The sequence below is a fragment of the Oncorhynchus kisutch genome, linkage group LG1 (genome assembly GCF_002021735.2).
Source record: "Oncorhynchus kisutch isolate 150728-3 linkage group LG1, Okis_V2, whole genome shotgun sequence".
Taxonomy (NCBI): Eukaryota; Metazoa; Chordata; class Actinopteri; order Salmoniformes; family Salmonidae; genus Oncorhynchus; species Oncorhynchus kisutch.
The window spans coordinates 30,173,201-30,190,740 of record NC_034174.2 but is presented as its reverse complement, the minus strand read 5'-3'; the positions used below and the strand labels follow the sequence as shown (position 1 = coordinate 30,190,740).

The window sequence follows — 17,540 nt, the reverse complement described above, 5'->3', positions numbered from 1 at the left end:
AATCGGCTCCTCTCCTTGTTCGGGCGGCGTTCGGCGTCACCGGCTTTCTAGTCGGCTCCTCTCCTTGTTCGGGCGGCGTTCGGCGTCACCGGCTTTCTAGTCGGCTCCTCTCCTTGTTCGGGTGGCGTTCGGCGTCACCGGCTTTCTAGTCGGCTCCTCTCCTTGTTCGGGCGGCGTTCGGCATCACCGGCTTTCTAGTCGGCTCCTCTCCTTGTTCGGGCAGCGTTCGGCATCACCGGCTTTCTAGTCGGCTCCTCTCCTTGTTCGGGCGGCGTTCGGCATCACCGGCTTTCTAGTCGGCTCCTCTCCTTGTTCGGGCGGCGTTCAGCGTCACCAGCTTTCTAGTCGGCTCCTCTCCTTGTTCGGGCGGCGTTCGGCGTCACCGGCTTTCTAGTCGGCTCCTCTCCTTGTTCGGGGCGGCGGTCGACGTCACCGACTTTCTAGCCATTGCCGCTCCATTTTTCATGTATCCATTTGTTTTGTCTTGTTCCCTGCACATGTGTTTATTCCTCTGTTCCCCATCATGTCTTTGTGTCAGATTGTTTGTGTTATGTGTGTATTGTTGACGCACCAGACTGGCTTGTTTTTTCCGTGTTATTTTTCACGAAGATGTTTATTGTTAAACATAATTCTTGTGACTGTTTTGCACGTTTTGCACTTTTGCCTAAATAAAGTGTGCGCCTGTTCTCAAATCTCTGCTGTCCTGCACATGACTTCGCTACCAGTACGCACACATCTGACAGTGTCCTTACAAACAGTACACATGAACTACAACACAGTAGCCATTTTCAAGGTGAGAATGCCTGCACTGTTATTTCCTCTTTCCTTTATATTTTAGTGAGCAAAATCCAATACTCTCAACTAACATCCATATTTGACTTTTGAGACATAAAAAACCCTCAAACAACATGGTAGAAGTATACATATTTACACAGAGAAAGGAATCATCATCATTATTATTAATATCAAAGCCAGCAAAACAACATGCTAGGATAAATAGGAAAAGTGTGTGTGTGTGTTCTCACTGCGAGTGTTGACCTGGATGTGAGCAGGATCATAGAAGAGGGGAAATGCTTCCTCTACACCCTGTCTCTCCCCCGCTCACACACTGCCCCATATACAGAGACACACACTCCCTGTGTCCCTCCTCCGCATGTGGAAGACATTTCAAAGGCAGCGGCCGCCATGCTGCTTCCATTATAGTCAATCAGGGCCTGAACCAGATATTAAAGCACTAGCCAGGGGAGCCGCCGTCAATGCACTGACTGTTCTCTGTGTGTGTGTGTGTGGTTCTGAAGTATGTGTGTCTGAAAATCAGTGGCATCTATTGTTCACTCTATTGTTGTATCATTCTTTCTATCTATACTGAACAAAAATATGAACACAACATGTAAAGTGTTGGTCCCATAGTTCATGAGCTGAAATAAAAGATCCCAGAAATTTTCTGGAGGCACAAGAATATTATTTTGCTAAAATTTTGTGCACACATTTGTTTATATCCCTGTTAGTGAGCCTTTCTCTTTTGCCAAGATAATCTGACAGTTGTGGCATATCAAGAAGCTGATTAAACAGCATGATCATTACACAGGTGCACCTTGTCCTGGAGGCAATAAAAATTGCAGTTGTCACAACACAATGCCACAGATGTCTCAAGTTGTGAGGGAGCGTGCAATTGGCATGCTGAGTGCAGGAATGTCCACCAGAGCTATTGCCAGATAATTGAATGCTAATGTCTCTACCATAAGCCGTATCCAACGTCATTTTAGAGAATTTGACAGTATGCCCAACCAGCATCACAACCACATGTAACCATGGTAGCCCAGGACCGCCACATCCGGCTTCTTTACCTGAGAGATTGTCTGAGACCAGCCACCCGGACAGCTGATGAAACTGAGGAGTATTTTTGTCGTAATAAAGCCCTTTTGTGGGGAAAAACTAATTCTCAAAAACCCCTGCCCAGTCATGTGAAATCCATAGATTAGGGCCTAATGATTCTATTTCAATTGACTGATTTCCTGATATGAACTGGAACGCAGTAAAATCATTGTAATTGTTGCATTTATATTTTTGTTCAGTATCTCAGCATTCTATCAATAATTCTATCATTCAATATCTTGTTCTATCGTTCTTTTTATCTATCCTGTACCTTGAACAGTTCTTATGGTTTCTCGTAGACATGAGGGTTAAACACCAAAACAAATGGGTTGTGCCTCCAAGCCCTTGTCTGCCCTTAGTAAGCCACCACCATTGGACCAAAACAAATCTGAACCCAATAGCAAATGTGACTAGACCCAATTCTATGCTGGCACTCATGCCAAACCCCCAAACCACCAAACCGTGAAGTGATTTCCGAGATCTGAGAATGATGAATCTCTAATTCAAATCAGACCAAAGTAATCAAGCAATGCTGGAGCTAGCTGTTGGAACAGTTGGAGGCCACGGAAGGAGTGTTGTATGGCATTGAAGCTCATCTGGAGGTTAGTTAACACAGTGTGCAAAGAAGGACCAGATGTATACAGAATGGTGTCGTCTGCATAGAGGTGGATCAGGGAATCACCCGCAGCAAGAGCGACATCAGTGATATATACAGAGAAAAGAGTCGGCCCGAGAATTGAACCCTGTGGTATCCCCATAGAGACTGCCAGAGGTCCGGACAACAGGCCCTCCGATTTGACACACTGAACTCTGTCTGCGAAGTAGTTGGTAAACCAGGCGAGGCAGTCATTTGAGAAACCAAGGCTATTGAGTCTGCTGATAAGATTGGCTGAGAGTGTTGACAACATGTAAACTATACATCTTTATTTTTTTTATGATATCCAATTGGTAGTTACAGTCTTGTCCCATCACTGCAACTCCCCTATGGACTCGGGAGAGGCAAAGGTCGACAGCCATGCGTCCTACGAAACACAACCCTGTCAAGCCGCACTGCTTCTTGACACACTGCTCGCTTAACCCGGAAGCCAGCCGCACCAATGTGTCGTAGGAAATACTGTCCAGACGGTGACCGAAGTCAGCTTACAGGCACCTGGCCCACCGTGATGCATTACCTTAGACTGCTGCGCCACTCAGGAGGCCCCCTGTAAACTATATTTTGTCTCCAAATGTTTATTGAAACCATAAATAAACGTGCACAATGAGCATTTGTTATCTCTCAAATACATTGTTACAGTTGTTGATTAGTGTCACGACTTCCGCCGAAGTCAATGCCTCTTCTTGTTCGGGCGGTGTTCGGCGGGCGGCGTCGCCGGGCTTCTAGACATCATCGACTTACTTTTCATTTTCCATTTGTCTTGTCTTGTCTTCCCACACACCTGGTTTCAGTTCCATCATTACATGTTGTGTATTTAACCCTCTGTTCCCCCCCATGTCCTTGTCCAGAATTGTTTATTGTAAGTGCATGTGCACGTATGCTGGTGTGTGACGGGTTTTGTACCCATTGTTTGTTTGTTCTATTTTACGGTAGCTTTTATTATTAAACTGCTCCGTTGGAACACCGTTTTTGCACTCCTGTACCTGACTTCCCTGCCGCTAGTACTCACCCATTACAATTAGCTAGCTAGCGAATTTTTGCCATATTAGCATTGAAATTAAATCAGTAAAAACACCTCAAAACAACAAGATAAAACTAGCTGAAACGAGCCACCTACGATTCCCCACATGGTAGCTTCTTGTCATTGTTGCTAGTTAACAGACCGTTCAGAACATTACAACACACGGCTTCCGGTCCCATTGATGCGCGCACATCATTTGTGACGTTGTCAACCAACCCTTAAATAGAAAGAGACTGGAGACTGTTACACTGTATTTTTCCATTAGCAGGGAGAGAGAGGGGTAAAGGGGAATCCTTAGAGGCAGCAACATAGCACCCAGCTCTAAAGTCTACAGTTGGCTAAACTCTTTCAGCGGCCATCTTAGCCCCAGCCTTCCTCTCCTCACAACTCTTACACTGTATTTTCCTCCCTCTATCTCCCCCACCCACCCTCTCTCTCTCTCTCTCTCTCTCTCTCTCTCCTGTTATCTGACTGTTCTTTATTAACTGGAAGACAGAAAACAGAGCATGAAAGAGACTGGGATTGGAGCCTGGCATATGAGTGAGTGAGTGGAGTGTGGAGGGGATAGAGTGTGGAGGGGATAGAGTGTGGAGGGGATAGAGTGTGGAGGGGATAGAGTGTGGAGGGGATAGAGTGTGGAGGGGATAGAGTGTGGAAGGGATGGAGTGTGGAGGGGATAGAGTGTGGAGGGGATAGAGTGTGGAGGGGATAGAGTGTGGAGGGGATAGAGTGTGGAGGGGATAGAGTGTGGAGGGGATAGAGTGTGGAGGGGATAGAGTGTGGAGGGGATAGAGTGTGGAGGGGATAGAGTGTGGAGGGGATAGAGTGTGGAAGGGATGGAGTGTGGAGGGGATAGAGTGTGGAAGGGATAGAGTGTGGAGGGGATAGAGTGTGGAGGGGATAGAGTGTGGAAGGGATGGAGTGTGGAGGGGATAGAGTGTGGAGGGGATAGAGTGTGGAGGGGATAGAGTGTGGAGGGGATAGAGTGTGGAGGGGATAGAGTGTGGAGGGGATAGAGTGTGGAGGGGATAGAGTGTGGAGGGGATAGAGTGTGGAAGGGATGGAGTGTGGAGGGGATAGAGTGTGGAGGGGATGGAGTGTGGAGGGGATGGAGTGTGGAGGGGATGGAGTGTGGAGGGGATGGAGTGTGGAGGGGATGGAGTGTGGTAGCAGAAAGAGAAAAGAGACAGAGGATTTACGTGGAGTCTTTGAAACTCCCTAAATCCTCTGTCCCTGTCTCTGTCATACAGCCTTTACTAATGCCCCTCTGAAGCAGCTCTACACTGAGAAAAACTCTGCTGTGTGTGTGTGTTTGTTTGTGTTCGTGACTGACAGAAGCAGAGTCTCTAGAGAACCAGAGATGCTTATAGAGTAAAGAAAGATTCCACAACCTGACTGTGTAGGGATCTACCTCTGTGTCTTTGATCAGGCCAGGCAGAAACATAACATCACACTGGCTAGGTTTCAAAATACACCTTGTTCTGTATACACAGTAGTGCACTAGCATTGACCATACCACCAAGTGGAGCCCTATCTGGTCAAAAGTAGTGCACTAGATGGCTGCCATCTCACATATGTCCATTCATTCACTCTCTCAATGGATTATTCTCCCTTAGAGATATTTAGGCCATTCACATCTGCCAGTTTCCTGGAGTCAGTGCCCAAGACAAGTCCTGTCATCATTCAAGCCCAGGGAGTGAGTGAGCACGGACCATTATCCAAACACCTGTATCTCTGTCCCAGAGCGAGCAGCCATCCATAGTAGAGGTCAACCGATTAATCGGAATTGCCGATTAATTCGGGCCGATTTCAAGTTTTCATAACAATCAGTATTTTGGGACACCGATTTGGCCAATTTAAAAAATATATATTATTATTATTTTTTACACCTTTATTTTACTAGGCAAGTCCGTTAAGAACACATTCTTATTTTCAATGAGGGCCTGGGAACGATGGGTTAACTGCCTTGTTCAGGGGCAGAACGACAGATTTTTACCTTGTCAGCTCGGGGATTCGTTTTTGCAACCTTCCAGTTACTAGTCCAACGCTCTAACCACCTGCCTTACATTGCACTCCACGAGGAGCCTGCATGGCAGGCTGACTACCTGTTACACGAGGGCAGCAAGAAGCCAAGGTAAGTTGCTAGCTAGCATTAAACTTGTTTTTTATAAGATAATCAATCTTCACATAATCACTAGTTAACTACACATGGTTGATGATATTACTAGTTTATCTAGCATGTCCTGCGTTGCATATAATCGATGCGGTTAATTTCTCATCGAATCACAGCCTACTTCGCCAAAACGGGTAATGATTTAGCACTGTCGTTGCACCTAACCATAAACATCAATGCCTTTCTTTAAAATCAATACACAAGTATATATTTCTAAACCTGCATATTTAGTTAATATTGCCTGATAACATGAATTTCTTATAAGTAGGAAAATTGTGTCACTTCTCTTGCGTTCCGTGCAAGCAGTATATGCAGCAGTTTGGGCTGCCTGGCTTGTTGCGAACTGTGTGAAGTCCATTTATTCCTAACAAAAACCATAATTAATTTGCCAGAATTGTACATAATTATGGACATAACATTGAAGGTTGTACAATGTAACATCAATATTTAGACTCAGGGATGCCACCCTTTAGATAAAATACGGAACGGTTCCGTATTTCACTGAAAGAATAAACGTTTTGTTTTCGAAATGATAGTTTCCGGATTCGACCATATTAATGACCAAAGGCTCGTGTTTCTGTGTGTTATTATGTTATAATTAAGTCTATGATTTGATATTTGATAGAGCAGTCTGACTGAGCGGTGGTAGGCAGCAGCAGGCTCGTAAGCATTCATTCAAACAGCACTTTCGTGCGTTTGCAAGCAGCTCTTCACAATGCTTCAAGCATTGAGCTGTTTATGACTTCAAGCCTATCAACTCCCGAGATTAGGCTGGTGTAACCGATGTGAAATGGCTAGCTAGTTAGCGGGGTGCGTGCTAATAGGGTTTCAATCGGTGACGTCACTCGCTCTGAGACTTGGGGTAGTTGTTCCCCTTGCTCTGCAAGGGTCGCGGCTTTTGTGGAGCGATGGGTAACGATGCTTCGAGGGTGGCTGTTGCCGATGTGTTTCTGGTTCGAGCCCAGGTAGGGGCGAGGAGAGGGACGGAAGCTATACTGTTACACTGGCAATACTAAAGTGCCTATAAGAACATCCAATAGTCAAAGGTATATGAAATACAAATGGTATAGAGAGAAATAGTCCTATAATAACTACAACCTAAAACTTCTTACCTGAGAATATTGAAGACTCATGTTAAAAGGAACCATCAGCTTTCATATGTTCTCATGTTCTGAGCAAAGAACTTAAACGTTGGCTTTTTTACATGGTACATATTGCACTTTTACTTTCTTCTCCAACACTTTGTTTTGGCATTATTTAAACCAAATTGAACATGTTTCATTATTTATTTGAGGCTAAATTGATTTTATTGATGTATTATATTAGGTTAAAATAAGTGTTCATTCAGTATTGTTGTAATTGTCATTATTACCCAAAAAATCTAAATAAATCAGATTAATCGTTATCGTCTTTTTTTGGTCCTCCAATAATTGGTATCGGCGTTGAAAAATCATAATCGGTCGACCTCTAATCCATAGCATTGACATGCAGAGCAGAGATCCCTCACACATATGACCTCTCAAACCATCCAAACGTCCAATGATCAATCCAGATGCCTCCAGTCAATTAAGCTTTGTCATATAATGTTACATCCAACCCTGAATAACAATAAGCTCCCATAATAATTACACATGCAAACATATACACACACACAGCATACACAAATCCTACACGTACACACACAAAGAGACATACACAGAGAAACACAGACCCTAGCTGTATGTCTGTAATGTTGTTGGTCACGGCATGTGGATGGTAAACAGGTGGTGTCGCTTAGCAAAATATATCTCATGGATTAAAGGCCACCAGCAAATACATTTATCACACACACACATTTTGTTTTATTATCCTTGTGGGGACCAAACAATTGATTCCCATTCAAAATCCTATTTACCCTAACCTTAACCCCTAACCTTAACCCCTAACCTTATAACCCCTAACCTTATAACCCCTAACCTTATAACCCCTAACCTTATAACCCCTAACCTTATAACCCCTAACCTTATAACCCCTAACCTTATAACCCCTAACCTTAACCCCTAACCTTAACCCCTAACCTTATAACCCCTAACCTTATAACCCCTAACCTTATAACCCCTAACCTTATAACCCCTAACCTTATAACCCCTAACCTTATAACCCCTAACCTTATAACCCCTAACCTTATAACCCCTAACCTTATAACCCCTAACCTTATAACCCCTAACCTTATAACCCCTAACCTTATAACCCCTAACCTTAACCCCTAACCTTATAACCCCTAACCTTATAACCCCTAACCTTATAACCCCTAACCTTAACCCCTAACTGTAATTGTAACCCCTAACCTTAACCCCTAACCTTAACCCCTAACCTTATAACCCCTAACCTTAACCCCTAACCTTATAACCCTAACCTTATAACCCCTAACCTTATAACCCCTAACCTTAACCCCTAACCTTATAACCCCTAACCTTATAACCCCTAACCTTATAACCCCTAACCTTAACCCCTAACCTTATAACCCCTAACCTTAACCCCTAACTGTAATTGTAACCCCTAACCTTAACCCCTAACCTTAACCCCTAACCTTATAACCCCTAACCTTAACCCCTAACCTTATAACCCCTAACCTTATAACCCCTAACCTTATAACCCCTAACCTTAACCCCTAACCTTATAACCCCTAACCTTATAACCCCTAACCTTATAACCCCTAACCTTATAACCCCTAACCTTATAACCCCTAACCTTATAACCCCTAACCTTAACCCCTAACCTTATAACCCCTAACCTTATAACCCCTAACCTTATAACCCCTAACCTTAACCCCTAACTGTAATTGTAACCCCTAACCTTATAACCCCTAACCTTATAACCCCTAACCTTATAACCCCTAACCTTATAACCCCTAACCTTATAACCCCTAACCTTATAACCCCTAACCTTATAACCCCTAACCTTATAACCCCTAACCTTAACCCCTAACCTTATAACCCCTAACCTTATAACCCCTAACCTTATAACCCCTAACCTTATAACCCCTAACCTTAACCCCTAACTGTAATTGTAACCCTAAACCAAAAGCCGTAAACATATAATAAATAGGCTAAATGTTCCTACTTGTCTGAATTGTCTGTGTTATACTATCCTTATGAGGACTTCTGGTCCCCACAAGGACAGTAAAACCAAACACACACACACAAATGCAACCCCACACCCTGTCAAACAATACAGAACAATTCCCACAATAATTCCTCAGGGATCCTTAAGAGAGTGTGTTTGCATGTGTGTGTGTTGTAATTAAGAAATTAATAAGACTAAAAAGGAAAACAATTAGTCATGGAGATACACTCACGTCCTCTGTGGCATCTCCTCAATGAACCCACGCACACACGCACACACAGCATAGCCTAATCTGCCCTGAAACCCAGCCAGGACTCAAAGACACACTTGAGAGAAAAGCTCTTTCTGAGGGGAGTGCTGGATAGAGTCCAGAAAGCCAGATTATTGTTGCTTAGAGAGAATGAAGCAGTGTAAGCTCATTAAAGACTGAAACTGTCTGCTGTTTAACAGGCCTAAGAGGAATTTAATTGTGTTACTTTGTCTCAGAGATTCTTCTTCTGGGAAAAACTCAAGCTAGTGTTTAGTTAGCGTCTCTTGTGTGGCATGCATCTAAACACACACAGAGGTCATGACAGGTCAAGTTCTCTTTGATGTGTAGAAACACACACAAACACACGTTTGAGAGACCACGCATCTCTGTTCGGTAAACGGAATCAACAGAGAATCTTTGCTAACGAGGGTTCAAAGGTCTCCATTATAACCACATTTCCTATGCAACCGTTAGACACACCACCTCAGGGTTGCTCTGTGCCTTCAGTAGATTCTCTACACTCCAAGGACCCGTTATGGTTGAGCAGCAACACAACCTCTGCATCGCTGCTTTTCTGCATTCTGCAGAGGAGAAGCTACACTAGGCCAGCTCAGCGAGGGCCAAGTGTGTGTCAGAGTTGGAGAGGTTGGGAAAACAAACTCTCATGCTTTTTCATAGTTCAACTATGTCGTAAAAATGCCTCAAACTGCACCACGTTTATTTCCGTCAGTGAGAGAAAGCAAATTACACACACAACCTCTAACACACATGAAGAGAAAACACACACTAACACACACAGCCTCTAACACGAGGGGGAAGAGGGAGAAGGGATAAACTTGTTGGTATTTAGATGGTAGAAATACTCCCATGTAAACAAGCTCACTGATTGCATCTTAACAGCCGAGTGAGAGAGTGAGAGACACAGAGAGAGAGAGAGAGTATGTAGTCATAGAGGGCAACGCCTGGACAGCAAGCCTTGAATCAGCAACCCTGCAGTTAGCTGTACAGGGCACCTGTGCTGTCAGCCCTCTAGGCAGATGCTGTAGAAGGAAAGAGTAGACTGTTACATTGCCATATGGAACCAGGGTGGTAGCAGATTTTCTGGGCAGAGCACAGCACAAATAGACCAAATAAGTCAGGACCACTCTCCACACACAAACACACATCCCTGTGGTGCCAGCCCAGCTAGAAGAAATCAATGGTCCCTGTGTGTGTGTGTGTGTGTGTGTGTGTGTGTGTGTGTGTGTGTGTGTGTGTGTGTGTGTGTGTGTGTGTGTGTGTGTGTGTGTGTGTGTGTGTGTGTATTCTCCTCGTCTGATACACACGGGGTGCAGTGCTGGTCTGGGATTCTGGGAGGGTGAAGTTAGGGGTGGGGGTGGGGTGTGGGGAGCTGGTAAGTGATGAAAGCAAGTCCTTGTTGCCCTCTATGGAAGTGAAGCCAGTTCTCATTCCATTCCTCATTCCGCCCTCCCATCCCTTCCTTTTCTTCACCAACCTAAACTCATATCCGTCCTCCCAAATCAACTCACCCCCTTTACACCCCTTCTTAGGTGGTTAAGGGTAACTTTTACCTGGAGCTAGTGGTTAGGGAGACCTGCATGTTGGGACAACATCTGTGAAGACTGAAACTAAAAACAACAACTTAATTACCTTAAAAAATATGACTCATTATCTGATGTCCTACTTACATTTCTGATGGTTAGCCTCAATGTCTGTGTGTGTTGAGGGGGGTATACAGTGCATTCGGAAACTATTCAGACCCCTTTCCTTTTTCCACATTAATATATTGCCAGTGTAACAATATAGCTTCCGTCCCTCTCCTCGCTCCTCCCTGGGCTCGAACCAGCAACACAATGACAACAGCCACCATCGAAGCAGCGTTACCCATGCAGAGCAAGGGGAACAACCACTAGAAGGCTCAGAGCGAGTGACGTTTGAAATGCTATTAGCACGCGCTAACTAGCTAGCCATTTCACTTTGGTTACACCAGCCTCATCTCGGGAGTTGATAGGCTTGAAGTCATAAACAGCGCAATGCTTGACGCACAACGAAGAGCTGCTGGCAAAACGCACAAAAGTGCTGTTTGAATGAATGTTTCCGCGCCTGCTTCTGCCTACCACCGCTCAGTCAGATACTTAGATACTTGTATGCTCAGTCAGATTATATGCAACGCAGGACACGCTAGATAATATCTAGTAATATCATCAACCATGTGTAGTTAACTAGTGATTATAATTGATTGTTTTTTTATTAGATAAGTTTTCATGCTAGCTAGCAACTTACCTTGGCTTACTACATTCGCGTAACAGGCAGTCTCCTTGTGGAGTGCAACGAGAGAGAGGCAGGTCGTTATTGCGTTGGACTAGGTAACTGTAAGGTTGCAAGATTGGATCCCCCGAGCTGACAAGGTGAAAGTCTGTCATTCTGCACCTGAACAGGCAGTTAACCCACCGTTCGTAGGCTGTCATTGAAAATAAGAATGTGTTCTTAACTAACTTGCCTAAAAATAGAGATTTCCGATTGTTATGAAAACTTGAAATCGGCCCCAATTAATCGGCCATTCTGATTAATCGGTCGACCTCTAGTAGACACACATGCATCCACATGTTCCTATGTTATTGTATTCTTCTAGAATATAGATCCTAGTGTTCTGGGTCCAGACTTGCCCTATAGAAGACTCCTCCCACCATGGAGGATTTTTGTGGCTTGTGCCCATGGTAACAAATCACTCGACATCCCAGTTGACTTCCCTAACCCCGCCTCCCTCTATCCTATCTTAAACAGCACTGTCCTCTTACCAGGGCTTCCTGGAGCTTTAGGATGCAAATAGAGATGAAAGAAGCAGCCAATAGAGTTAGAGCAAAGGTGGGATGAAGACACTTCTAGCCAATCAAAACACAGAATCATTCACATACGCCTACCTCCTCCCTCACACCCATCAACAAATCTCTCCACAAATAAATCTCACTATGACCAATCAGGCTTTATGTTGGCTCTTTGTTTGTTGCCCAACTCCAAACCTCAACCAGAAACCGAAAAGAGGGATAGAAGAGGGCATGAAGCCCTGAGCTGTCCCTACAAGCACCAAAGGTCGCCATTCCTTCAGGCTCTTTGTTATACTGCACACACACAGTATCCCTACTGTACTTCATACTGTTGCTTTGACAGTGAGCTGAGTTAGGTGTCCTGGTAGGAAGAGAGTACAGAGACAGATCTGGTCTTCATTATGATCTACTGTACAGACGTTCACTATGTCTACTCCACTGGGAGAACAAACACATCGTTCAGGACTTGTTTAACACACACACACACACACACACACATACACAATACAGACATACTGTACAGACATACTGGTCCCTTTCAACACTCCATGTGTGTACAGTCTCTCTCTCACACATGAATTAATGTATGCATGTACACACACATGCACAAGCATACATACATACACATGTGCACACCGCTCTTCTCCCTATCTTAGTTAAGCTCATACACAAACACACTCCAAAAGCATCCAGACAATCACTGTTGATGGTAATCACTTCTCCCATTCACCGAGACAGGCATGTTCCAACCCACTACACACACAGCTCTTCTCCCCCTCTTTCAGACTCCAAGGATGGGATGGAGAGGAAGGATACATGTTTATAGTGTTTGAATAGGGCCTCCTTCCGTTCTGTCCTTTCCTTACGTACAGGATGGCACTTGATAAAGCAGCGTAGCTTAGCATCATGACATTCCCCTAAACCAGGGGTGTCAAACTCATTCCAGGGAGGGCCGAGTGTCTGCCGGTTTTTGGTTTTCCTTTCTGTTAAGACCTAGGCAACCAGCTGAGGGGAGCTTCTTACTAATTAGTGACCTTAATTCATCAATCAAGTACAAGGGTGGAGCCAAAACCTGCAGACACTCGGCCCTATGTGGAATGAGTTTGACACATGCCCTAGACCATCAGTACTGTCAATGCCACAACAGTTCACTCACCTGTGGTGTGTGTGGGGGTTGGAATAGGGGTGGAGGCTGGGATGTCCGTGGAGGGGTTGGGGTGCAGAGTGGGGGGATGTGGGTCCCTATCATCAGGGGGCTCAGGTGAGCTGACAGGGGGGCTCCTCTCCTCATCCATGGGTGTGGCACACTAGGGGGTGGGGGGAACAGGTGTCAAGACTGACAGAGACACACAGAGAACCCTGTCAGACAACGAGAGAGAGAGAGAGAGAGAGAGAGAGAGAGAGAGAGAGAGAGAGAGAGAGAGAGAGAGAATTGACCATGCTTAGAACCCTAATCAGCAGAGCACTCCAGCATGGAAACAGAAAAAGGATCATAAAATCAAACTACCATACACTGTGTGTATCTTGACCCTTTCCTCCGAATGTTTCAGGAAAGTTCCAGAATCCTAACAGAGTATGCAGTTGGCCAACATCGGGGGATTAGAGAGCACCAGCTCAGCTGCATGTGCGTGACCATCTCTGTGGGACAGCTGTGCTCTGGCGTGCTTATGCTCCTCAAGCAACACAGACTGCAAGGCCTCTGTCACAGCTCGGTATGGAGCACAACCAGCCAGCCATTGACATGTTCATATTTCATGTATTGCACTCACATGGGAGATTCATTTTATTTCAGAAAACCCATCTCCACTTCTTCCTTCTCATGACTGTCTGGACGCATTCTAGAACCTTCTGGGCTAGAATTTATTTTGCCCTGGTCGAGATAACTGGCTAACCTTTAATTCAATGGGCTTCTACACTTTTGGCACTTTTAGTCATCTAAACGGGCTATAGCCTACAGTAAACACTTACAGTAGCATAGTATGTCAAAATATGTGTCAAAATATTGTGTCTGAAATATGTGCCATCTCTATACAAAGATGATCTGCTAATAAAATGAAAATGGTATCAAACTTTGAATTACTTTTATTTTACATTTAAGGATGTTAGAAAACTTTATGAAGTTGGCAAAGTCCTCAACTAAACTACTGTGTTGATCCTTGATCACAATTAAAGGCATCTATCTGATCCTTACCTTAACCCTGACCTGGGCTTGAGGAAAAAAGGTACTGGTTCAACCCTGAACCTAACCTTAACCTAATGTTAGCCAATTCTGAAATAAAAAAATCGGTTGCAGGTCAGACGTGTCCATATAGTTCTCATTATATTTACATTGCATTACATGTCTGACGGATTTCTTTCTCCTGACGAGTCCATGCACGCTCACCCCGAGCCAGCCGACTCAACCCTGTGGTCCTGTTCAAACTCGATTTATATTGAAGCAAAAGGCGACAACTTAGACAACAACATGGGTAGAACTCCTCAAAACCACTTACCTTACTGTTGGCTGCGACACAGGGCACTCGTTGTTCGCTAATTCATTCTCTGACCCCTTTCCCAGGTAGACTAGATTCTCCTCTCTGACTTTCCCGTGCTCTCCACTCTTCTGCTCTACTCTCCTCTAACTTTCCCCTCTCGTTGTCACCACAACTCTTCTTCTCGTCTCCATAAACTCCTTCATGCGTAATTTTAGGACATGTCTTGATGCAGAAGTGGACTGTTAAACAAGTCCTGATTTTTTCGAAAAGTTTTTCCTCTCCTTCCAACCCCCCTCGGGGACTCAATCTCCGTCTGTCCCGTTCCTCCGCCTGTCAGTGTGAATGTGGGTTTGAGCTCTACGGGCAGTCTCCAGAACAGTCTTTGTCTCGGGTTCAACTTTCCCAGCCCTTACAGAGGTTTGATATAGGCTACAATGCTCTCTTAACAAAGTAAAAAAAAAATGTTTTTATAACTTTCCAAACTCACGAGTTGTCTGCTGCTGTAGATGATTCAGCGTTGAATCTTTGGATGTCATCAGACTTGCCCGTACTTCACGCACTCCTCCAGCCTGTCCCTCTCTCTCCCCTCAAACGCTTGTCTGGGGAAAGCTCCAGTCTGTTAGAAAATAAACGACAGTCAACACTGATTACCGTGCTTCCTCCAGGCACGAATTTAGAATTACCCCTAAACTAGAGCCACGGATTGACTAACCTGGGATCTCAGATGAGTTATATTATTATATCGACGCATACCTCGAAGTGATAATTAGGATTATGATAACAAGGTTTATTATCACCATAGTAGGATAATATAGCTAGGCCTAGTATTAAGCAATAATTATAAATGATAAAATGTTGAAATTGTTGGACTAGCCTATGCATAAAACAGTAGCCTATATTATGATGTATAAAACAAGCCTACTAATAGGTCTAATAATAATCATACATCTTTTTTTTTAAATCATTTTTATAGGAATAGTATTTGTGTCAGATCCTCTCATGTTAATTAACAAATGGTTCATGTTCAAAGTGCGTTTAGGTAGGCTACACAAACAATTAATTGTTTGTCACGCAATTGCCACGCATCAACAGTTGAAAAAGCCAGCCTCATTCAGTTGAAAAGAAAAGCCTCGTTCAGATGAAAAGGCCATCCTCATTCATTCCCGACATCCTCGCGCCCGCGCAGGGGTCACGTTTATTAAATGTGCGTGCGCACCAAACATACTCTAACCTTGCGTGCGCCATTTCCCCGCAAATGTTGTTATTTATCAGTTTTGAACTCTCAGGAAAGTGTATGCATCTCCAAGCACAGCACAGACCATGCCTTAGCACAGCTTCTATCGGTTGATCAATTGTATTGCAAGCAGATATTGCTCTTATGGGGAAATGGAGGCGTTTGGTGCAGGGGGATTATTATAGTGCCTAATACAAACAGTAAAACATTAACACTAATAATAAAGCAGATGCATTTGCCATTGGTAAGGACATGTTTTATTTGTACTTATATTACATAGGCCTAAATCATAATCATATATTGCAGGATGTCTCCTTTTCTGACATGACTTGTTTATTTCCGCTGTACAACAAATATTAGCAAACCATTTATCCATCGCTCTTTCAATAGCCAAGCATGCTCCAAAGTAAATAGACCAGTAGTTTACTTAACATGTTTGACAGTATGGATAAGCTATACTTATTGCTGTGTGGTATGAGCCTGGTCTCATAGACTAGGTGTAACATAGTAAATGTAAATCAAGGACACTCAAAGTATTATATATTATGTTTGGTATGGTTATATAAAACAGTAGTATATATTATGTTTGGTATGGTTCTATAAAACAGTAGTATATATTATGTTTGGTATGGTTATATAAAACAGTAGTATATATTATGTTTGGTATGGTTCTATAAAACAGTAGTATATATTATGTTTGGTATGGTTATATAAAACAGTAGTATATATTATGTTTGGTATGGTTATATAAAACAGTAGTATATATTATGTTTGGTATGGTTATATAAAACAGTAGTATATATTATGTTTGGTATGGTTCTATAAAACAGTAGTATATATTATGTTTGGTATGGTTCTATAAAACAGTAGTATATATTATGTTTGGTATGGTTATATAAAACAGTAGTATATATTATGTTTGGTATGGTTCTATAAAACAGTAGTATATATTATGTTTGGTATGGTTCTATAAAACAGTAGTATATATTATGTTTGGTATGGTTATATAAAACAGTAGTATATATTATGTTTGGTATGGTTCTATAAAACAGTAGTATATATTATGTTTGGTATGGTTCTATAAAACAGTAGTATATATTATGTTTGGTATGGTTATATAAAACAGTAGTATATATTATGTTTGGTATGGTTATATAAAACAGTAGTATATATTATGTTTGGTATGGTTATATAAAACAGTAGTATATATTATGTTTGGTATGGTTCTATAAAACAGTAGTATATATTATGTTTGGTATGGTTCTATAAAACAGTAGTATATATTATGTTTGGTATGGTTATATAAAACAGTAGTATATATTATGTTTGGTATGGTTATATAAAACAGTAGTATATATTATGTTTGGTATGGTTATATAAAACAGTAGTATATATTATGTTTGGTATGGTTCTATAAAACAGTAGTATATATTATGTTTGGTATGGTTCTATAAAACAGTAGTATATATTATGTTTGGTATGGTTATATAAAACAGTAGTATATATTATGTTTGGTATGGTTATATAAAACAGTAGTATATATTATGTTTGGTATGGTTATATAAAACAGTAGTATATATTATGTTTGGTATGGTTATATAAAACAGTAGTATATATTATGTTTGGTATGGTTATATAAAACAGTAGTATATATTATGTTTGGTATGGTTATATAAAACAGTAGTATATATTATGTTTGGTATGGTTATATAAAACAGTAGTATATATTATGTTTGGTATGGTTATATAAAACAGTAGTATATATTATGTTTGGTATGGTTATATAAAACAGTAGTATATATTATGTTTGGTATGGTTATATAAAACAGTAGTATATATTATGTTTGGTATGGTTCTATAAAACAGTAGTATATATTATGTTGGTATGGTTCTATAAAACAGTAGTATATATTATGTTTGGTATGGTT

The 17,540-nt window shown here is 42.4% G+C and overlaps 1 protein-coding gene across 1 annotated transcript in view; it reads right to left on the bottom strand.

The window, feature by feature from the left end:
• LOC109878049 (myoD family inhibitor) overlaps positions 1-14,979 on the bottom strand; it is a 41,526-nt gene extending 26,547 nt beyond the window's left edge. Inside the window, exons 1-2 of the mRNA XM_031817036.1 lie at positions 14,397-14,979; positions 13,061-13,211 (exon numbers count right to left, since the gene is read on the bottom strand). Of these exons, the coding sequence (XP_031672896.1) occupies positions 13,061-13,199 (139 nt within the window). The 5' untranslated portion in view covers positions 13,200-13,211; positions 14,397-14,979. The remainder of the gene's footprint in view (positions 1-13,060; positions 13,212-14,396) is intronic.
• Positions 14,980-17,540: the final 2,561 nt, after the last annotated feature.